The sequence below is a fragment of the Planococcus citri genome, chromosome 5 (genome assembly GCF_950023065.1).
Source record: "Planococcus citri chromosome 5, ihPlaCitr1.1, whole genome shotgun sequence".
Classification (NCBI taxonomy): Eukaryota; Metazoa; Arthropoda; class Insecta; order Hemiptera; family Pseudococcidae; genus Planococcus; species Planococcus citri.
This window is the reverse complement of record NC_088681.1, coordinates 53,813,458-53,836,997: the sequence shown is the minus strand read 5'-3', so window position 1 is coordinate 53,836,997 and position 23,540 is coordinate 53,813,458. Positions and strand designations below refer to the sequence as shown.

General features: G+C 33.4%; 2 protein-coding genes across 2 annotated transcripts in view; one reads left to right on the top strand and one right to left on the bottom strand.

The window, feature by feature from the left end:
* The window catches only part of LOC135848596 (uncharacterized), an 87,329-nt gene extending 71,920 nt beyond the window's left edge, over positions 1-15,409 (top strand). Inside the window, exon 2 of the mRNA XM_065368531.1 lies at positions 15,131-15,409. Within this exon, the coding sequence (XP_065224603.1) occupies positions 15,131-15,189 (59 nt within the window). The 3' untranslated portion in view covers positions 15,190-15,409. The remainder of the gene's footprint in view (positions 1-15,130) is intronic.
* A 3,120-nt stretch (positions 15,410-18,529) lies between these two features.
* Positions 18,530-21,725, bottom strand: LOC135847677 (uncharacterized). Its single transcript, XM_065367334.1, has 2 exons — positions 21,229-21,725; positions 18,530-21,093 (listed from the first exon to the last, which is right to left on the bottom strand). Exons 1-2 carry the CDS (start codon positions 21,523-21,525, stop codon positions 18,922-18,924), a joined length of 2,469 nt encoding a protein of 822 aa, XP_065223406.1. The 5' UTR covers positions 21,526-21,725; the 3' UTR covers positions 18,530-18,921.
* Between the last annotated feature and the right edge of the window lie 1,815 nt (positions 21,726-23,540).

The window sequence follows — 23,540 nt, the reverse complement described above, 5'->3', positions numbered from 1 at the left end:
TAGATGGAGAACCGCCATCTCATATATATTTCGTCAAGACTTGACGCTGACGTTTGTTGGAGACGAAGTTTTCTCATAAATATCTTCGAGTTACGTCTTATAGTACGTTATATTGGGGAAGAAGAACGGAAATGGGAGGGGTGGGGAGAAACACCTCGAGGCTATTGGTGGAGAATTCAGGTACTTTGATTGAGTGTGCGAAACCGGCAGCGGATTGATGAGAATTTATTAGATCAGGCCAAGTTCTAGATATGTACAATAGTTTAGTCGGGGAGCCCACTTAAGGATAAAATGCACCCCCCCCCCGTCGATCATCCGGGACAAGTTTTTTCTTAAAGGGGGAGTTCTAAGGAACATTTCTAGCCCTTGTACTCAAAAAAAAATTGGCCCTATTTACAAAATGGCGGCCATTTTGATTGACAGGTCAGCTGAAATCGCAGATTTTGCGTTACAACATAGGACTTGCACAAAATTTTTCAAACTGTACAAAGGTAGATCGAAAGATCAAGCAAAAATTTATTGCGTGTTGAAATTTCAAGTGCTAAAGTGCGTTTTTCGATTTCCGGTGAATTTTTGAAAATCAAATTTAGGCCAAAAATGAGGGGAAAAATCAAAATTCTACCAAATTGATTAAGAAAGCTGAAATTTCGGATACACCCTATTTTCGACATGCCAAATCGATTGGGAACTGTTTCAAACCGTTTTGAGCAGTTCTGGAGGCTCCAGCAGATTTTTGAAACTCGAAATTCCCACAAAATTTCACCAAAATGGAGTTGGAAAGCTGAAATTTATTCTGTAAACTAACTTCAATACGCTACGAATTCGACTGCTGGTGGATTTCAAGTCGTTTTGGAGCCTCCAGCGACTTTCTGAAAATTACTGGAGCCTCCAGCACGTTTTTTGAAACTCGAAATTCCCACAAAATGGACCAAAATGGAGTTGTAAAGCTGAAATTTATTCTGCAAACTAATTTCAATACGCTACGAAGTCAACTGCAGGAGGATTTCAAGTCGTTTTGGAGCCTCCGGCGACTTTTTGAAAATTCCTGGAGCCCCCAGTAGATTTTTGAAACTTGAAATTTCCTAAAAATTTCATCAAACGGAGATGGAAAGTCAAAATTCATTCAGCAAACTAATTTTAATACGGTAGCGAAGTCGTCTTCTGGTGGATTTCAAATCGTTTTGGAGCCTCCAGCCACTTTTTAAGAGGTCGTATGGTGTTTTTTGGAAAATTGAAATTTCCAAAAACAAAAAGTAGCTGGAAGCTTCAAAACCATTTTGAAACCACCATGTAGTCCACTTCATATCGTATTGAAATTAGTTTGCGAGATAAATTTCAGCTTGCCAACTCCATTTGGTAAAATGTTGCGAGAATTTCAAGTTTCAAAAATTTACTGGAAGCTCCAGTAATTTTCAAAAAGTTGCTGGAGGCTCCAAAACGATTTGAAATCCACCAGCAGACGACTTCGTAGCGTATTAAAATTAGTTTGCAGAATAAATTTCTGCTTTCCAACTCCATTTCGGTGAAATTTTGTGGGAATTTCGAGTTTCAAAAATCTACTGAAGGTCTCAGAACTGCTCAAAACGGGTTGAAACAGTTCCCAATCGATTTGGCATGTCGAAAATAGGGTGTATCCCAAATTTCAGCTTTCTTGGTCAATTTGGTAAAATTTTGATTTTTTCCCTCATTTTTGGCCTAAATTTGATTTTCAAAAATTCATCAAAAATCGAAAAACGCACTTGAGCACTTGAAATTTTGACAGGTGATAAATTTTTGCCTGATGTTTCGATCTACCTTTGTACGGTTTGAAAAATTGGCCTGTCAATCAAAATGACCGCCATTTTGTAAGTAGAGTCACAATTTTTTGAGTACAAGGGCTAGAAATGTTCCTTAGGACTCCCCCTTTGAGAAAAAAGTTGTCCCGGAGGATCGACGGGGGAGTGGGCAATAGGTCCTTATGCGGGATCCCCGACTAGTTCGATATTTTTCATTCGAAATTAATTTTTTCAACATTCGAATCAAATTGTTTGAATTTTAGTTCAAAAAAATCGAAAAGCTCGAATCAGTATTAAGACTATAAATGGTCAGTTCTTCCTCTAATTAGTAATGCTGAGTGACCCGACGTCGTTTTGTGAATTTAGCTAAACTCAGTCTATTTCAATTCGAATCCAGACGTTACCTTGAGCAGTCCATTTCTTCCCGGATATGACGTACAGGATTGGGAATTCTTCCAGACAGATTTCAACTCAGTTTCTAGGAATCGTAGAAATTCCAACTCGAACGTCGAAACTTGGATTGGGACTCCACCAAGCCACCGCATTACGATTCCACAGCCTGGCAACTCGTGTACAGCATGTGTACGACGTATGTCTATACGTACAGCTACACAGCAGCTAAATAATTAAGGCTAAAAATAGGTCGCATACGCAAGTCAACGCCGTATAGCTGGCTTACTTCAACAACTGGCAGTCGAGGGTACAGAGAAATACACCACACGTAATAAAGCACTATACATTCAGTGTGTTCGTATACTGAAACAGAGTAAGAAGGCAGCCAGCAACGCCGCCTCGTTTAGCTGTATATCGGACGAGGCGACAGGCGAATCGAGGTTCACCTTGTTAAGAGACTCGTATGTCGAGACTCGTGGAGTGGAGTCGAGCCAAACCCAAGGTTACGGAGGTTTTTGTATTATTGAGTCAGTTTGAACCGGTTTCTATGGCGTATGTTGTCATAGAAAGACTCCACTCTTTGGAATCGCCGATGAATTCTTCGGCATAAGAAAGAGGAGAAATCGAGGTTGCTCCGTCGTTGGTCAACTTAGGATCCGTAGTCTATAGTCTATACTATGTAGATTTTGCCACAAGAGTGGACTCGTCGTCGTAGAAGAACTCGATGGAACTTGAAGGTTTTTTTTTTGGTTGTTCTATTCGTAGGAGTCGTGAAAGCGAGAATTAAAGAGGAAAGACTGTCTGGAGATTTCGTACCAGAAAAAGGAAGCCGAAATTGGCACCTTGAGGCGTTGCAAGCCCTAATCAGGAAATTGCCTCACACACTATAATGTCGACGGGCGTATGCCAGCCCATAAGCATCTTGTTTTATATAATTGAACATTAAAACGTATGTAATGGTGGTATTTTGGTATTTATCTCACCTCAGGTTTATTCGTTTATGTCAACCTTGAATATTGTCTCAAAAATTTCAATGTAATGGCCAAAATTACCTTTCGTTTCGTGCAGCTTATACGGTTTTAGCTCTATTGGGATAGTATTTTACTTCAATTCCATTAAATAATGTAGTATACATACTTACGACTAGATGTCAAAAAGGCAACTTCCTTCGGGGTGTATCGCATACCTACCGACTACTTTTACCTACTACCTTTGTGCGTATTTGATTTTTATTTATTTATATACCTACTCGAAACTCGACTCGAACGATACGTTATACATTGTATAATGTAAATGTATTTGTATACTACGTATGATGTAATCTACCTAAATTATTATTAATGTAGATCAGTCCAGTCGTGTTACCTTATCGTTCCAAATCCCAATCCCAATGAGCTGTTTGTATTTATAGTAAAATTATTATATATCGGGTACCTAGACCTACCTACCTTGTATGTATTTTAGTTATTCAGGTTCATATTCGTGTATAGGCATTTTTCGCACGTGTGAGTTTACATAATGCCGTCGTTAAAAATATACATACAGTGTGTCTATTTGTATTTGGGTTCGTGCTTGCGCTTTGTGCTGTGCTCGCAATTAGGTAATTTATGAAATTGATAAACGATTCGACGCTGACGATTAATAACTATATACGAGTATGAATAATTGAACTACACATATACTGCGAGCACGCGTGCTCGACTACTCTTACTTATATTGTGTGTGATCCAAATGATGAGGTTTTAGTTTTTTTCTTTTACATTGTTGTTGTTGTTTCGAGCATTCGAGTGGTGTATGATTCTTTGTTGGGTCTTTTGAGCGATTTGTTACGTTTTTAAATATTTTTTTTTGGATGACTTTGCTGTTTTTGCATACTCGAATGCGAGTGAACAGAAGGAAAGTTGTGGTGAAGGGTGCGAATTGTACGATTTGTTGTGTCTGTCTAGAGGTTTATTTTTGTTATTATTTATTGCGGAGGTTTTCATCGATGGAGTCATAAAAATAATAGATACCTACTTAAGTATTTAAATTCCATACGCAACTTGGAATTGAGTTTATTGGTAAATGAAAATCTTCCAAAATTATTGGTTAAATTGATTTCAAAAATCATAAAAATGTTTCAAACTGGTGTATAAATATTATATTGGAAATATCAAAAACCTGAAATTTTTTATTTTTTTCAATTTTTTGAACAATTTATTTTGATTTCCTTTTTTTCATAAATTCTTGTGTTTTTTCAACTTTTTTGAAAAATTTGATCATGTTTTATGTCATTTTACACAAGTTTTATTGTGTTTTTAAATAGTACTTCACTCATTTAGAAGTTTTTTTCTTCATTTCTTCAAAAAGTACTTTTAACACGTTTGAGTGGATTTTTTTTCGCAAATTTTCGTGATTTTTCAATATTTTGTTCAGTTGATTATGTTTTTATGCCATCTTAAATCCCATTTTATTTGTTTTCAGAATACCTATTTCCTTCCTGTTTTTTAAAGATTGAAAAAAAATTTGATTATTTGTGATTTTTTTCAACGGGGTTTTGTTCATTTTTCTAGTTGAGAGAATATTTTTCCTAAATCAAGTTTCGGCGTTTTTCCCCCACATTTTGGATGATTTTTTTTTTCAGAAAATTTCTTTCCTTTTGTTGGAAGTGAAAAAAAAATGTTCTCAAAGACTTGAGATTTTTCACCCATTTTTATGGGTTTTCTTTTGTTTTTTCGAATTGGAAATATTTTTATGCGATTTTCAAACATTTTTTATCGTGTTTTGGCGTTTTTTAACTTTTTTGGGCGATTGTTTTTCATATTTCCAACCATTAATTTGTCTCAATTTTTTGAAATTTTGTATCATTTTCAAAATTATTTTTATGGTTTTTCATTTTTTTTCTTTCAAATTGCGGATATTTCCGTGTAATTTTCAAACAATTTTAATCTACGTAATTTTTTCGCATTTTGTTCACATTTCGATTTTTTTTTTTAAATTACCTACTAGACACATTTTTTGTATTGTAAAATTGAGATTTTTTAGCCCATCTAGAGATGTGAAAAAACTGAAAAAAACGTCATTTTGTATGCATCCTCGCATCTAGTGATGAGGTTTTTTCCTCAAAATCATTTTTGGTCAGAATTGCTGAAAAATCTTCTTTTTTTTCAAAATTGCGAAGTCTTTTCAAAATGTGAAAAAGTCTCGTTTTTGCTACAATTGCAAAAAAAAAACTTCATTTTTACAAAACTAAGTACGAAATAGTATATTTCTTTTTTCCTAAAAATTACAAAAAACCTCATTTTTTGGTAAAATTTCCAAAAAGTTTTCTTCTTCTCTTCAAAATTGAAAAAGATCTAATTTTTGACAAAATTACAAAAAAAGTTCTCTTTTTTGGAAAAATTGGAAGTACATTTTTTTGAAATTGAAAAAGTCTTGTTTAATTCCAAAAGATTTCAAAGAAGCCTTCTTTTTGCTTCAATATTGCTAAAAGGTCTTGTTTTTGCTAAAATTGCATAAAAAAAGCTTTGTTTTTGCAAAACTACACAAAAGTTTTCTTCTTCCCCTCAAAATTGCAGAAAAAGTTCTCGTTTTTGAAAAGTGCAAATCAGTTCTTTTTTTCTAAAATTGAAGAAGTCTCGTTGAATTACAAAAATTAACCGAAATTTGCAAAAAAAAAAAACGTTTGCTGAAATGTCTCAAAAAAGTAATGATCATTTTCCTTATTTTCGTTTTTTGGTTTTGCCAGAATTTAATTTTCTTTTTTTTAAAATATAGTCGGAGAGCCAGCTTAAGAATCTATTGCACCCCCCCCCCCTAGATCCTCTGGGACAACTTCTTTCTTAAAGGGGGAGTCCTAAGGAACATTTTTCTAGCCCTTGTACTCAGAAAAAAAGCGGCCCTACCTACAAAATGGTGGCCATTTTGACTGACAGGTCAGCCGAAATCGCAGATTTTGCGTTCCAACATAGGACTTGCACAAAATTTCTCAAACCGTACAAAGGTAGATCGAAAGATCAGGCAAAAATTTATCACGTGTCAAAATTTCAAGTGCTAAAGTGCGTCTTTCGATTTTTGGTGAATTTTTGAAAATCAAATTTATGCCAAAAATGAGGGAAAAAATCAGAATTTTACCAAATTGACCAAGAAAGCTGAAATTTGGGATACACCATATTTTCGACATGCCAAATCGATTGGAAACTGTTTCAACCCGTTTTGAGCAGTTCTGGAGCCTCCAGCAGATTTTTAGAATTCGAAATTCTCACAAAATTTCATCAAATGGAGTTGGATAGCTGAAATTTACTCCGCAAACTAATTTCAATACGCTACGAAGTCAACTGCAGAGGAAGTTCAAGTCGTTTTGGAGCCTCCAGCGATTTTTTAAAAATTACTGGAGCTTCCAGCAGATTTTTTAAACTTGAAATTTCCCCAAAATTTCAGCAAACGGAAATGGAAAGTCGAAATTCATTCTGCAAACTGATTTCAATACGCTACGGTCAACTGCTGGTGGATTTCAAGTCGTTTTGGAGCCTCCAGGGACTTTTTGAAAGGTCGTATGGCGTTTCTTGGAAAATTGAAATTTCCAAAAAGTATAGCTGGAAGCTTCAAAACCATTTGAAACCACCATGTAGTCGACTTCATATCGCATTGAAATTAGTTTGCGAAGTAAATTTCAGCTCGCCAACTCCATTTTGGTAAAATGTTGGGGAAATTTCAAGTTTCAAAAATCTACTAGAGGCTCCAGTAATTTTCAAAAAGGCGCTGGAGGCTCCAAAATGACTTGTACCAACCCGAAGTCGTCTTCAGAGGCTGTTAAAATTGGAGTGTAGAGTAAATTTCAATTTTACACCTCCTTTTGATAAAATTTGGTAAAAATTTAAAGTTTGAAAAATCTGCTGGAGGCTCCAGTAATTTTCAAAAATTTCTGGAGGCTCCAAAACGACTTGAAATTCCTCTGCAGTTGACTTTGTAGCGTATTTAAATTAGTTTGCAGAGTAAATTTCAGTTATCCAACTCTATTTGATGAAATTTTGGGGGAATTTCGAGTTCCAAAAATCTGCTGGAGGCTCCAGAACTCCTCAAAACGGTTTGAAACAGTTTCCAATCGATTTGACATGTCGAAAATATGGTATATCCCGAATTTCAGCTTTCTTGGTCAATGTGGTAAAATTTTGATTTTTTCCCTCATTTTTGGCCTGAATTTACTTTTTCAGCTCTGTTTTAATTACTCTTCTCTAATTATTTATCATTCGACCAGTTGGTGTTTCTTGAAACACTTGTTGATTCATACCACTCGATAATTTCAACTTGCCGTCATATTTCTTCCTCAACTCAGTGTATCAGAATCCTCTTTATCTAATTATGTTCAACTTTTCGCGAGTTTTATTCAAGAGATGTACTAACCTGTCCTGTATCCGAATATACCGCTTCGTGACCTTGAATTCGACATTATTATAATCGTAAATTTTACATAGAAATATACATTTTTTGAACGAATTTCGGTTCACATGTGTTCGCCCTCTCGCATTTGCATATTTATAAATAAATATCCAGCTCGATACTCTAAACCCAAACTAGTACATGTACGGGAACCCGAATGAATGGAAATGCGAAAAAAATTACCACCTGGGATTAAATATTCATAAGATACAAACGAACGCTTCGTAATCCGTAATGGAATCTGAGGCAAAAAAAGGAAATGGAAGGGGGACTTGAGCGTGCTTGTGATTCCATGTTGGTCAAAGTAATTCAGTTTTACGATTCGAAATAACCCTCTTGTTTCTGCTTCTGCTTCTGCATCTGCATTAGGTACTCTCGCATTAATGAAAAACTCGGTTACGGAGGCGATGATTTGAAAATTTGGTTATTCATATACGCAGTACTCGGAATCGTTAAAAATTTCTAACATCGTAGTTCAGATGATGGCCTCGCTCAAAATGACTGTGTAGAGTTGAAAAATCATCCTAGGTACATTCCAATCAAGTGTGAATGTCTTGAAAGAATTTTCGTTATGTGGGTTTGGCGATGATGATGATGAAGAAGAAGAAGATATTGTAGAAGAGGAGAGCGAGCTTGTGTGACCAATTGATATTAAAATCTATACCTATAATTCTGAAATCCGAACTGTGAAACAGTTAAACTAGTTTTTAGCTATAAATTGAATTTTTCTACACTCTGCTCGTTCGTGTTAATTGGATTGCGGCGAGGAAAAAAAAATCAATGAAATGCCCGGTTCTGGGAATCCCTCTGTTTTCATTTAGTTGCTGGGAAAATTGAAAAAAATTTAATGGAGGTGATTTTTTTTACCAAGAGACGTAGTTAGAAGATTAATACTAGTTTATTTGATCCAATTTTAGATAATTATCTTTTCCGAGAGTACATTAAATTGCCGAGATGAGTAGATAATTAACTCGTAATCTCGTAGAATTGAAACGTAATCAAAGAGAAGAGCTATCTTGTGTAAAAATTTTCCAACACGAATGAGAAATTTTACCCAATTTGTTGTTTTTATCAACTTGGTCGGCTCGAAAAGCAACATTTGAAAAAAAAAACTATACGAACAGTATAAAAATTTTCCAAGCGAAATGAGAACAACTGAGTAAGATGCGATGTACCTTTTCCCTCGTTTTCTGTGTTTTTCGAAGCTATTGAATACATAACGAATGCTTCTCACGTTACCGAGTCGAAACGAAAGTCGAATTTGAATTTGAATTTCATCGCAGAAGGAAAACAGAAAAGATAGGAGGAGAGTACAGGGTGGAAAGTTGAACAAGAGGAAAACTCGACGTCTGCGAATATTCCAACCGCGAGAGGTATCAATTTACCAAAAGAACCCGGTCGATCGGTGGCGTGTGAAATTCGCCATGATCACGTTATTGTGCCTTTGCTGCTCGGATGCCATTTTAGTACTGAATTTTCAGTATCGTTCGAGATTACTTACCTGAGTCATTTCTCATGGTTTCTAAGGAACGCAAAAAATGCTCGATTGTCTGGATTTTGGATTTAGAATCCTTCTCGAATGAATTGAATGTGAAGAGATGTTTGATATATGGGGTACTTCCCGAGAAGTCGATTGTTGTGTAAAATGTTGCTGGCAATCGGTACATATCTCGAGCATTCCGCGAGATAGGATAGGTATTTGGAAGTGGAAGTGCTGGCGCCTTTTGTCCGCGTGCTGATAATTCAGACCTGTTGTAAAATCGCGATGGCAACCGCCAACCAACCGGTTTACACCGTGATGAGCGGCTGCTTTTGTCCAAATTTCATCATCATTAGGCTTTATACAAAGACCTTCCGGTTATCTCGACGAATTCGCCGATGATGATTCGGGTTTTGTAATCGACTTCGTGGTAGTGTGTTTAGGCTGGAGCTGGTTTTTGACTATCTAATGAAGTAATAACTAATAAATTTGAACCGGAAATGATCAAATTGGATGAAATTTTGATAGAAAAGAAGCGAAAGAGAGGTCGAAAGCACTGGAACCTTGAATTTTTAGAAATTTGGGGAATTTATTTTTGCGATAATTATTTTTATTTTATCGTATTTTTTTAACTCTGCCATGAAGATTGTAGATATTGCTAGAACTGCACTCAATATGTGAAAATTCGATTACTGATTTTGTTTTGGTCATTTTTTACTCGTTGAAAACGTTTTTCAATATTTTTTGAGTTTTTTGTTGTTTTTTTTAAATGTTCATTTATTCTGGTTTTTTTCAAGTTTTTGCATGTCTTTCTGTACCTAATTCTTGAAAAAATTTTGTTTCTAAACCATTTTTTTAATTTTATTAGAAAAAAAAATGAAAGCAGTAGAATTCTATCTATTTTTTGGTATCTATTTCACCAGTATCATGTGTATTATTTTCACAGTACCTAAATTCATTTATTCATTTTTTGTTTTCTGAATTTTTTTCTATTTTTCATGTCTTTGAAATTTTTTTAGAAATTTTTTTATTTTAGAATGCTTTTTGAAATTTTATGCTTTTTATTTCACTTTTCCCCATTTTTTGTTCAGTTTTTAGTTTTGTCATGTTTTGCCCAAAATTCTTTTTTTCAAAAATTGTCAAAATTTTCATCTTTAGTTTTTACTTTTTTTTTAAAATTGTGTTTTTGAATACTTCATTTTAGTTTTTTTGTGTCTTTCTCTGATTTTTGAGAAATTTGCAATTTTTAAAAGAAGTACTTGTTCATTTTTTACAAATTTTATGCTTTTTATTTCACTTTTCCCCATTTTTTGTTCAGTTTCTAGTTTTGTCATGTTTTGCCCAAAATTATTTTTTTCAAAAATTGTCAAAATTTTCGTCTTTAGTTTTTACTTTTTTTTTTAAATTGTGTTTTTGAATACTTTATTTTAGTTTTTTCGTGTCTTTCTCTGATTTTTGAGAAATTTGCAATTTTTAAAATAGGTACTTGTTCATTTTTACAAATTTTATGCTTTTTATTTCACTTTTCCCCATTTTTTGTTCAGTTTTTAGTTTTGACATGTTCTACTCAAAATTATTTTTTTCAAAAAATTTCAAAATTTTCGTCTTTAGTTTTTACTTTTTTTTAAAATTGTGTTTTTGAATACTTCATTTTAGTTTTTTCGTGTCTTTCTCTGATTTTTGAGAAATTTGCAATTTTTAAAAGAAGTACTTGTTCATTTTTTACAAATTTTATGCTTTTTATTTCACTTTTCTCCATTTTTTGTTCAGTTTTTAGTTTTGTCATGTTTTGCCCAAAATTCTTTTTTTCAAAAATTGTCAAAATTTTCATCTTTAGTTTTTACTTTTTTTTTAAATTCTGTTTTTGACTACTTCATTTTAGTTTTTTTGTGTCTTTCTCTGATTTTTGAGAAATTTGCAATTTTTAAAAGAAGTACTTGTTCATTTTTTACAAATTTTATGCTTTTTATTTCACTTTTCCCCATTTTTTGTTCAGTTTTTAGTTTTGTCATGTTTTGCCCAAAATTCTTTTTTTCAAAAATTGTCAAAATAATTTTCATCTTTAGTTTTTACTTTTTTTTTAAATTGTGTTTTTGAATACTTCATTTTAGTTTTTTTGTGTCTTTCTCTGATTTTTGAGAAATTTTGCAATTTTTAAAATAGGTACTTGTTCATTTTTCATTTTTTTGACTTTTCAGCTTTTTTTGGTACCATAACTCTTCTATATTTCGCCAAAAATGTGCAGTTTTCATGTTTTTATGCCAATTTTTTTTGTTTTCTAAAAATAATAATTATTCAATTTTTTAGAATGCTTTACCATACCTTACTCAAATTTTTTCATCCCTTCCTGCAGTTTCTTAGAATTTGTTCTATGTCAAAATTCCTCCTAATATTTTATACGTTCTTCCAGTATTTTCAATTTCCATCCCTTCCCTTTTCACCCTTTCATATTTTGTAAAAAACAGGGGGTTTTCAAGTTTTCAAAATATCTGTTTTTTATTTTTCAAACAATTTTTTTGTTTTTTAAATAATGTTTTAATTTTGTCGAACGCATTGTTTGACTTATCCATGTCTTTCAAGAATTTTTGTAAAATAATTTACTATAATTTCACAATACTTTCTCATTTTTTCATTTTTTATTTCATTTTTTTTAGTTTTGTCATTCTGTTTTAATATCATTATTTTGCTAAAAAAGTTTTTTTCCCCAAAAGTTTTCAGAGTACTTTGGGACCATACATTGATGTTTTTCATTAAAAACCATTTTTTTAAATAGATTTTTCGAATACTTACATACTTCATTCAAAATTTCATGTCTTTCTAGAATTTTACTGAAATTCCAAATTTCAAAATACTTCTCTCTTTTCCACATTTTTCATTAAAATTTTATTTTCTCCCTTTTTTTGTTCATTTTTCAACTTTTATGACTCATTTTTATTGTCTTTTTTAGTGATACAAGCTTTTTCTTTGTTTCTCTGGAAATGCAATTTTTTCAAAACATCAGTTTTCATGTTTTTGTGTCATTTTTTTGTTGTTTTCTAAAAAAAAACGATTTATTCAATTTTTTTGGATGCTTTATTCATTTGTTTACGCATTTCTGCAATTTTTGAGAATTTGCTATTTCAAAATTTTTTATATTTTATGCTATTTTAATTGCATATTTCGTCAAAAAACGGAGTTTTTAAGCTTTCAACATATTTTCGTTTTTTATTTTAATGTTTTTTCTTTTGTTTTTAAAAAATATTTTGCTCAATTTTTTCATTTCATTCTGTAATTGTCGAGAAATTTACAATTTCATAATGTTAATTTTTAATACGTAGGTATTATTTTCTTTCTAAATCCTCTACTTTTTTTCATTTTTTTTTGTTTTCAATTTTTTTTTCAAAAGTTTTCATAATAACTTCTTTTTTATTGTTTTTACATTATTTTTTCGGTTTTTTAGTCAACTTGTTTTTCAGTTTTTTGAATAATTTTTTTCATGTCTTCTTGTTATTTTTGAGAAACTTTCAATTTTTCATGTTTCTATTCTTTAATTATAATTTATGACTTTTTGTTTACTTTTCATTTTTTTCAATTTTTTCAAAATTGTTCACTTTGTTTTAATTTTTTAGATTTGTAACTCAATTTTTTCATTTTTTCAGTTTATTTTTCAATTGTTTTGCTCTTTTTTTTTCAATGTTTAAAATTGTTCTTTTGGTTTCTCTGCAGTTTTTCAAGAGGTTTATGAATTATGATACTAAGATGCATAATATTTTCTATAAAAATTACTTCAACATTTCTTTGTCAGTTTTCCGAGCTTTTGTAGTCTTTTTTTTTCAACAGAACTCCAATAATTTTTTGAAATTTTACTAAAAAAAATTGTCAAATTTATTTTGTTGGCTTTTGTGGGCTATTTTTTCAGTTTATCAATGATCTGTTCCCTCTTATCCCCTTCTCATCCACCTTAAAATTGAAATTTTGGATAAAAATGAGGTTCCCCCCCCCTCCCCCAAGAATTGGAATTTTAAAAAGATTTGATCCGAAATAAGACCTCAGTCAATGCTTTTCAAAATAATTATAAATTTAGTATTATATGGCGCGGTGGAGATTCGATAAAGAAAATCATTGAACATGTTGAAAAATTTGATAAATAGATTTGAAAATCTATCAAAGTGCATAAAAAAGAACAAAACATAAAAACTGTGCAAAAATATTGTAAAAATGAAAAAAATGTATCTCATTTTTTATTACTTTCATGTTATTTTGACATTTTTAAAAAAATAATTCATAAGTAGCCTACCACATTTCTTATGATATTTTGAATAAGTTTTTGTAGCCTTATATTTTTTTCTGGATGTTTCGAGTCTATTCTTTCATATTTTACCCCCTCTTTCACTAAACTGAGAATGATTTTAATAAAGTAAATTGATAAGATACAAGTAATTGGACCAAATCTAGGTAATGAAATTACACCGCCACGACTTCATTGTGAAAGGGCTCGAGGGAGGGCACGTATCTGACATTTGTCTAAAGAATGATTAAATGCCTGTATTGCCGAGTCTTCTAAATATGGCCTGGACCTCCTTCTCTCTGATTGAATGATTTCAACATTTTGACGAGGAGAATTACTTGCGAATGTAGTTACTCGTACATTACCTATGTTTTGACATTCTAATCAACGCACGTCTGGTACCTACCTTTCGTTGGTGAGGTTGTTGATTTTTCACGCAAACGATCTTCGCAGAAGTACCCCTCCGCCTCCAGCCTGCTCGAAACTGGGCACTTATTTTACGTGGTGATATGCCAGAGCCAGATTCGGTAGCTCTGGTCACGAGCTCGTACTAAGTATAATACATATTACCTGTAGCTATAGCATTAGATAGGTAATGGTAGCAGTGGAGGTGCTCGTGTTGGTATAAGATTATCGCACTGTTGCGACGGCAAATTCGTGACTGAGGTAATAATAATAGTAAGTGGACAAGAGAACGCATGCACCTCCATGAAGTTTCGGAAAAAGTGAACAGTACGTCGTCGTAATGGACACCTCGGACCTCACCTCTCGACTTTATGCATAGCAAGGATTAGATTATCGTATGTCAAATGACCGAGTTTTTTTTTTTTAATGCTATTTCTGCACTGTATGGTTTACAAATCAGGCATAGATAGGCGAATATTGTAGGAGGAAAAAGTACGATGAGAAGAAGCGAGAGGGAAAAACAATCGACTTTCACACGAACGACCGACGACGTCCGACATCACTTTCCCAACGTGTGTGAGAGATTGATTATTTCAAATGCGTCGTTGTTGGTTAACTGGCTAGCGATGGACATAGTGAGGAGCTACCAATACCTACCATGAAATTGGTAATATATGCTTTGAAGTGGAATATGTGATAAGAAAAAGAGAATTTTTCGACTCGTTAGGTTTCTTTTTATTTTCATCTAGCAAGAAGTATATTTTGTAAAACTCGCAGTAGAAGTTAACTTCAACTTCCAAAATTTTATCTAGCAAACTAGTGAGAGTGATGAGGTGATGAGACTTCAGAAAGCTGGCTGCCGGATCTGGAATACACCGGAAATGATGCTCGCACGGTTTGCGGAAGTGTTGTAGTTGTAGATATATTTATACAGTAGCTGGAATGGTACCTATCTGGATGTTTGAGTGAATCTTTTGCAGATAAGGCGTCACGACGCTACTACTACTGTTCTATTGTACAATTGTCTGTATAGCTATTACAAATAAAGCTCGTGAATGGAAGAAAAGAGTAGAAGAAACCTCAAACTCGTATCGTTAAATTTCACTACCGGTTTAACTCGTGCGTACCAATGTTTTAAAGAAGATGTATTTTGCTGCAGAAGTACATTAAATTATAGATTCCCTCCCCTCTTCCTCACTATTGTGGGATATGTACGAGTAATCTTCATCATAGTGCACCAAAAAGCTCTTGTAGTTAGGTTAGGTTAGGTTACGACCCTAAATAGTGAAAATTAATATTTTAATGATTTCTCTTTATTAGGTACTTAGACTTACCTGTTGGTTGTACATGAGAACAAAATAACTAATGGATTTATTTTATGTTTTGTTGCAGCTGGACACGAACATACTCATAACCATTCTCATCTGCATTCGCACGAACATCATCATTAAATTATTGGATAATGCAGGTTTTTTTTTTCTCTTCGAAGAATATATGGAAGATGTGTGGTATTTTTTTGGATTTTTTTGTCTCCATTTTTCTTTTCTTTTTTTTTTAATTTGTTACAACGCATTTACTGTTCCTAAATATATGTGTATTTTTTTCTAATTATTTTTTTGTGTGCGCGAGAGTGTGAAGAAATTTATAATAAAGACGTGTAATTTTGTTGTATTTTCACTTTATTGAATTTGAATTATGGTTTGGGATGGGATAGTGGAAATGGGGGGAGTGATGTGTCATACTGTCAAACTCAGATCTGTGGGTTCAAACGATTTTGGGATTGGGTTTTGGTTTTGAGATTAAAATCTATTCATTTTGAGATTGGAATTATTTTAGTTTTGTTCTTCTAAATTTTTATTTCGGTTTCGGGATTGAAAAAATTGTTTCAGTTCTGGGATGAATCTGTTCCAGTTTTGGGATTTTCATTTCAACCAATTTCAAGCCCAAATTGACTAATGAACCCAGCAAGGGGTGTAAAAAACTGGAGGTTTTGACATGGGGAATTTGATGATGTAAGTAGTTAGTTTAATGTTTTAAATGCATATTTTGCTTAATTTGTCGAGTAGTTTCTATTGTAATCTGAATGAATGATGATAAATGATGTAAAATGACAATTATCAGAATAAAATCGGGGGGGGGGGATGAAAAATTGAAATCCCGAAACCAAAACGATTTTGTTTCAGTTCCAGGATTGTTTTGGGTTCAACATTGTATTGGGTCTGGGATTTTTTTCAGTTTTTGGGATCAAGAAAAATAATGATTTTGGTTTTGGGATACGTTTTGGGATTGGATTTGAATCAAGATTTAATCACTTATTCCAGTTTGGGTATTTGAGTGTCAAAAGGCATTTTTGGAAATGTCATCAGTGATTGAAATTTTACACTTGTAATTTTTTCAATTTGTCAAGCAAGTACTGTTTTTGATACATCTGTTTCAATATTATTTATTAATGCTGATTCCAAATAATATGTTGTTAAAATGAATTTCAACTACAGTAAAATCTCATTATAACTCTTTTCAAGGGATTGAAAAAAAGGTAGCGTTATAAGCTGAAATGTGTTATAAGCAAAAGTCTCGTTTTAATGCTGATGAGCGTAATACCACAAATTCTCATTTCAAAGCAAAAAGAGTGTAATAAAAGGAGTGGAAACATAAACTTTATTTTGAATTTGAAGTCCAGAGTTGCATAGCGTAATAAATTTTCATTCTGGGTTCAGGGTGTGTTGTTAATGTGCAAAAACACCTGTTGTTCACACTACGATCTTGCAAAATGTTCATTAAAGGTCAAAAAATTTGGTGAGGTTGGAGCATTGTAAGTTAGTTTTACAAAACTGTTTTCTTTGGTCAAAATTTTCAGACAGCCTTGCTTTTTTGTTCCAAATTTTCCAAAAAGTGACCAGTTCCTCGCCAAAATTATGAAAAATTTTACTTTTCAGTTTTCTTTTCAAAGAATATGGAGAAAAGTCTGGAACTTTACTCTTTTGTAAAAACTGTAGATATCTGATTTTTTTGTACAAATTGTAATTGAGCTTCCATTAAAATTTGATATCATAAAATATAGCTTTTTTGGCCAAAATCAAAATTAATTTTACTCATTTGTATGAACTAAAACTGTTAAAAGACACATTTTTTGGTAAGATTTTGCCAAAATCAGGGTGTCTAACAGGTACTGCAGGTACTGCAAGTACTGTAAAAGTACTGCATTGAAATCCTCGGTACTGCAAGTACTGCAAAGTACTGCATTTTGCCTCAAAAGTACTGTATTTTTTCTCAGAATCATTGATTTAAATTTTTTTAAAAACCTCAAAAGGAATTAATTGGTGAAAATTAAAAAAAAAATGCTCATTTTGTACCTCAAAAGATGGCAACACTTGTTAAATTAATACTTGTAAAAATTTTATCTACAAATTCCAACCGGTTCAAAAATATTATTTTTCTTGGGGGGAGGGGGGTCGGTGTAAGCTGGATAAAAAAAATGAGGTAATGCAAAAGGTACTGTAAAAGTACTGCATTTCTTCGGAGAAATTTTGTTAGACACCCTGAAAATGTTTTTTTTTTTACTTTTTTAAACTCAAAATTGCAAAAAAAAAAACTAATGTTGCCGCCAAAATTTTCTGAAAATCTTGCTTTTTTGTTGCAAAAATTTGTTTTTTTGTTATCAAAATTATTTTAAAAATGTGATTTTATTTTTCCTGAATTTTAGTAGGGGACGCTGCCCTAACACAGCGCAGTTCCTAAGACGGCGCAATTCAAATTTCTGGCATCTGGCAATGCTGATGTAAAAGCGAACTGCACCGTATCTTTGTACAGAAGCTCTTCCAAATTGGTTTCATTACTAAAAGTGACTGAAAGTATCTTATAATGTGCAAAATTTCTTCTATTTTTTAATGCGCTACTCAGTTTTTTCATTAGTGTTTATGTTCATTCAAAATTGACTAAAATTCAAAGTTGTATAACCAGTCCTATGATGGCGCAGCCGTTGATGCAGGAGCTTTTCATCAACAAAAACAGGTAGATTTAGGTGAATCATGTGGTAGCGTATATAGTTTGCCTATTGTTACATGTTTCTGTTCAAAATATTTCACAAAAATGTATTATTGCAAAAAGATTGAAAAAAGCGGGATTGTCAGCCAAATTCACTGAAAAAACTCTTAATAGCCTTTAAACAAATAGAATGAGTTGAATTAGGGATCTTAATGCATTCAACATGATAATTTTAATCAAACTCAAATGATATATGTATGTATAGAGTTCGACGAGTACCCGGATCCGCGATTCTTACCCGGGTCTGAAAATTATCCGGTTCGGACCCGGGTAGTAAAATTTTCAAAAAATGACGTCATTTTGAGTAGTTCAAATAAATTTTGCTAGGATCGCAACATAAAAATAAAATTTTTTCGTCAGCTTGATTTGGCAACGTCGCATTTTTCATTGTTTTCCACTACCCGGTTCCGTACCCAGGTAGCCGATTCCTTTCCGGGTTGAACCCGGAAAATCGGCAATCCGGGTACCCGTTGAACTCTATGTATGTAGTTACAGTTTTACTTTTAAAATTGGATTTGCGCAGTCTTAGGAATGAATTTGCACTGTTGGCCCATTTGACCTTTACAATTCATTCAATTGAGACAAAGAGTTTGAAAGTTTTACATTTCTGGTGGTAATTAGTAGATAGTCTGAGGGACCTTGCATCAAATTTTTGTCCATTTTCCATTTTGGTTGGATACTTTAGGAGTACCAGGCTTTGGAAAAAAATTGTGCTGTCTTAACACAGGGTCCCCTACTTCGGACTAATCGTTAGCCGCCGCAAAATTAGATTTTACTCCGACCAATGAAAACGAGCTGTACGTTTCCATAGCAACCCATTGAAAATAGTGATAACACTGTAGTGTGTTTGAAAACGTAGATCTTAGGATTGAGATGATTTTCACTTTCTATTTTCTACTCTATGAATTGTATGGAGAAAAGGAGTGAAAAAAGTGATTGTTTTATTACGAAAAGCACCAAAAACATTATTCATCACATAATGAATGGTAAAAACCTTACAAATAAAATATTTCAATAATACAACATGTCAAGAAATTAATATCTAAGACTCTAGAGTTTCTTTCTTTGGACTCTTTTTCATCAATCTTTTTCGTAACTACATAATAATAGGTACCTTAATACATATTTTCATCTTTTTTTCATTCATTCACATCTTTCTGACTTAGCAAAATTACGTTTCCAGTCTTCTGCGGTCCTTGAAGTGACGGAATTAAAAAATTTACGGAAGAAACAGCAGCTTTTTCTGCCAACGTTGGCTTTTTGATAATTTTTTTACGTTTAGATGTGGTTTTTTTCTTAGTAGAGTACAGTCGGCGCTGAGGAATAATATTTGAACTGCTATCGGCTTTCTTTTGAATTTTTGTCTTCTTTTCACCATCCGTTGGCTTCGACATCAGAACAGGTATTTGTACAGCAGAGTTTTTCAACAAGAAATGGTTTTTCAACTTGATCAATTCATTGGTAAAGTACGTGTTATCTTCCGGCGTTTTTATCATTTCCGTGATTTCTTCGATTAATAATGATTGCGTTCTCCGTTCAGCCTCATCACCTCCGGTATCTTTATTTTTTATTTCATTCATGATTTCTTTCATCACACAATCTTCTGGCTCTATCCGTTCAGTTTCTTGTTGAGGGAGAATGATTGCTTGCTGTCCTTGAACTCCTTGATTTTTTCCGTGAAGATTAATGAACGCGCAAACCTGGTGAATATGCTTACACATATTCCAAGTTATAGAATTGTCATAACAACTACAAATGAAGTTATGAATGCAGGCTTTACATTCGCTGCAACTCAGCTTACAATCACTTTTGCATGCCGAATGCCATTCAACATTGTACTTCACCATCTCATCAGACTGAGATGTGACTATCCAAGATTCGTTTTCAACATTTACTGCTACGGAATTTTCGTAAGTTAAGGATGTTCGGTGACGATTTCTCAGGTGTTTCACTTTAATCGATACTATTCCTTTAAGCTGCATAATTACATGCTTGAAAACTTCAGTACGCAGGAACTTTAGGAGGTACGTTAAACATTTATCAAATCGCTTGACTTTTTTAGCTTTCAGATAAACGTATTTAATAGTTCTATGCATTCGCTCAATATGCATATTCGAGTTTAATCCAGAGTGAGTACGATAACAATATGCCCAACGTTGGAACTTTTCATCTTTCACGTAATTTGTATAGAAGTAATTCGCAAATTCTACAGTTCCTTCATCATTTAGCAGTTTTTCCATTCCAGCCTTGAGCAAAGTTTCGAAACTATTTTTGTCCAGTTCTTGCTGAAATGATTGAATCAAATTACTGGTTTCTTCACGTTTGGCGTCATCCTTTACTTTTACTAAATTATCATTCCATGCTTTTAAAACATGCCAAGAGCAATATAAACGAAACGTAGTTGATCCCATGACAGTTTCCCAAGCATTGTAAAAATGGGTGGCCATATCACTCATGAAAACCTTGGCAGTGATAGTACCAACCTTATCACGGATTTTTGAAAATGCAAACGTAAGTACAGCTTCGTCTTCACGGTTTGATATGATAAAGCAACATGGAAACCCTTGCCGGATTTCATCGAGTACCATAACAGTGTAAAGCTGAAAATCGTAGCTCATACCATGAGTCCCATCAAACGTTATAACATCCTGACCAAAGGTCTTCAGCATTTCACTCTGCACATTATTCATGATGATAACCATAAAATCTTCTTCTTTGAAAACTGGATACTCTTCACAAATACGATCTTGTGGTTTATAAAAGAGAACGCTAGATGAATCATTTTCTTGGTCTCCGGCTGCGTCATTTTTCCGCAGTTGCTGTACTAGTAAGTCAACGCTAATGGCATCATTCTCATCTTTTTTCGAATCATCAATGGGAATTTTAAATTCGCGACGAATGTTGTACAGATCTTGTTTGGTCAATAAATGTACTCGTTGAATGTCATCGGTCACAGATTCTTGGATATCTTCGATAATAACATTATCAGGAATTTTTAGCAACATTTTTTGAGCTAATTGCTTCTTAGTATTGGGAGATATGGTCAAATGGGCCACATCGTGTTGGTGCCCTACATGAGTAGAAACAAATGTGACGTTGAACTTCCCACAATCCGATATTTTAGCACAAATCTTGGCAGGACAATAAGAACCAAATTTACATGAACCTTGGGTTTTCAAAAATCGTTTTCCTGTGCGTTCACTCGTAAATCGACCTGACCGATGGCAGTAATAATATTCATACTTCGCTGTTCGTCCAGTATGAATAACGAATCGACACTTATTCTGTTTCTCCACCGAAGATTTCCAGGTCTATAAAGGAGAAAACACGGATACATGAGAGAATTATAATTTTATTAGAAATTACTCCTGAAATGGAGGGGAAAACGAAAAAAAAAGTAAGTAAAGTACAGCAGAGTAAGAATACAAATCATTTTTCATTTTTACCATAAACTCTTCCACATTTTGAAAACTCATTTCTTTCTTATCAATTTCTAGGTTCGGGTGATCATTTGTAAAATGTAAATCAAAATTTTTGGTTTTATTGCCCACAAAATCACACTCTTGGATCGGGCATGAGTAAGATTCCGATGATTTATTTGGGTTTGCATGTTTTTCAGGTTCTTTCTCTTTATTATTGTTCTTCTGAGTTTGAAGAATTATATCATGAGCATTTTTACAGTGTCTTTGCAAGTTAAAGAATCGCGAGAAAGATTTACCACAATTATCACAAATGAATGACATGATGTCATATTTTAATTTTTAATCAACAAATTAGATTAGTACTCAACAAATACGTGAAATCGGGAAACTTGAATAATTTATTTTCAAAAAAATTGTAAGTTTGTTATCAGGAATCAGGATTTATCAAAACACCTTCAGCTGGGTGGTGTAGAAGGTGTGGTAAAACCATTTTGATTGGTCGGAGTAAAATCTAATTTTGCGGCGGCTAACGATTAGTCTACTTCGGTATCTTATAAAGCATCTCTCCAGTGAGAGTATACCCTATTTATTTTTCATGATGTCTATGACTGATCCATAAAGTTTTAAATGATGGAAGTATCTCTGCTTTGAGGTTGTTTTGCAAGTTTTCAACTTGAGAAATTCTTTCATCCATTTATTCGAACAGTTCCCAAATGTAACTTGAGCTTTGGTGTTTTTCTATTTCCACTAACTCACCTGATTCCTTGGTTTTATTATTTGGAATATAGGTTGTGACTACCGCAATAAAACCAACCATTGGTGGAAAACATTGAAAAAAAAATTTCCAATATTTTTGCCCCGTACACCATTTAGGAGACAAAAATAGGCAAAAAACATTTTTTTTTGATTCTTGCCACCAGCACCAATAGCCAGTTTTATCTTGGATGGTCACATATTTCTGTTGACAATTTTGGCTTGTTCAGGTTTTTAAATTGTTTTCTGCCCCTAGCTTTGAGCCATCCTTTGCTTGATACCATCAGTTGCTGTCATCGGTGGCTTAGACGTAGCAACAGTTTTTGCTTGATATACTAGACACCCTTTCCAGTTGGCTCATGGCTGTATGATCACCATCATAATTAGCACAGCTGGCTGAGTCTTGTTTCTTTTTCCTGCATTGCTTTGTTTCATGGTGTGATCTACACTGACACAATCATTTGGGTTCCCTTGCACGGTATGTTTTGGTATGGCCAACTTGCTGACAGTTTTTACATTGAGGTAGCTCTCTCTTTTTCCCTGGAGGTGCCACCTTCACTTTGGTGTGCTACAAGAACCCTATTTCATAAATAAATGGTCTTATTGTTTGTTTTTTGGCCAAGATAATATGCATAAGTACCTAGACATGTGCACAGGCAATTTCACACTAGTGTGGTGCAGCTGATAATTCAAATTATTGACATTCTGCCTTATTGATACTCGACCCCTATGGTCAAAGTTGGATTTTGGCTCATAGATTTTGAAAATGTATTTAGCCCCTTCAATTTTGAAGATAAGTCACACCTTCACAGACTTTTTTACTAAGACAAACCTGTTGTATTGTATCCAGATCTAAAATATTGCCACCACTCACTGGGAAACCCTGTATGATATTTTACTGCATTTCTTGCTTTGATGGATTTTATGGTTTGGAGGAAAGAATATTGAAAATTTTATAGATCAAAATAAATTTTCATTTTAGAATAAATTACCAACCTGTATTTTATGGTAGCCTGTTGAATGATATTGTATGGTAGGCAGGTCCTGGTATTCTTACATCTCCAGCCTATTCTTATGTTAAGTTCAGAGCTCAGTTTTGCTGTGAGATCATTCCAATTTAACAGATTAGATTATAAACTCAGCTTCCACACTTTGGTGTAGACACCATTGTTAAAGGTTTGGTAAGTACCTAGCTTATCTTCTAGACCAGGCAGCATACATGTAAGTATAATGTAGGAGTATCAAGCCGATGATGTTGGATAGTGATGAAAGAAGACTACATAATAATTTGATTGGTAAGTATTGGTAAGTAAGTATGTAATAATTAGCTTACCTCATATTTTCAATTCTTCTCTGGAGGAGCAGATTTCTGTTGAAAAAGAATCGACGTTGCCGGTTACCCATGAAAGTTCAACTTTTTTTGCAAAAAGGCCAATCATCTGAGAAACAAAAAGTAGCAAATATGAACTTTTTCAAGCTTGAACTTTTTGGCCGAATGAAAGCTAAATAGGGTGTACAAAGGGTCGATTATCGCCATGACAAGTTCGTTCAATTTAGTCGATCGAGCTTTTTTCAACCTGAAA

Coding starts and splice junctions, on each gene's coding strand:
- LOC135847677 (XM_065367334.1), bottom strand. CDS start 21,525: ATGTCATTCATTTGTGATAATTGTGGTAAATCTTTCTCGCGATTCTTT. Junction 21,094..21,228: donor AAAATGTGGAAGAGTTTATG/GTAAAAATGAAA, acceptor TCTCCTTTATAG/ACCTGGAAATCTTCGGTGGA.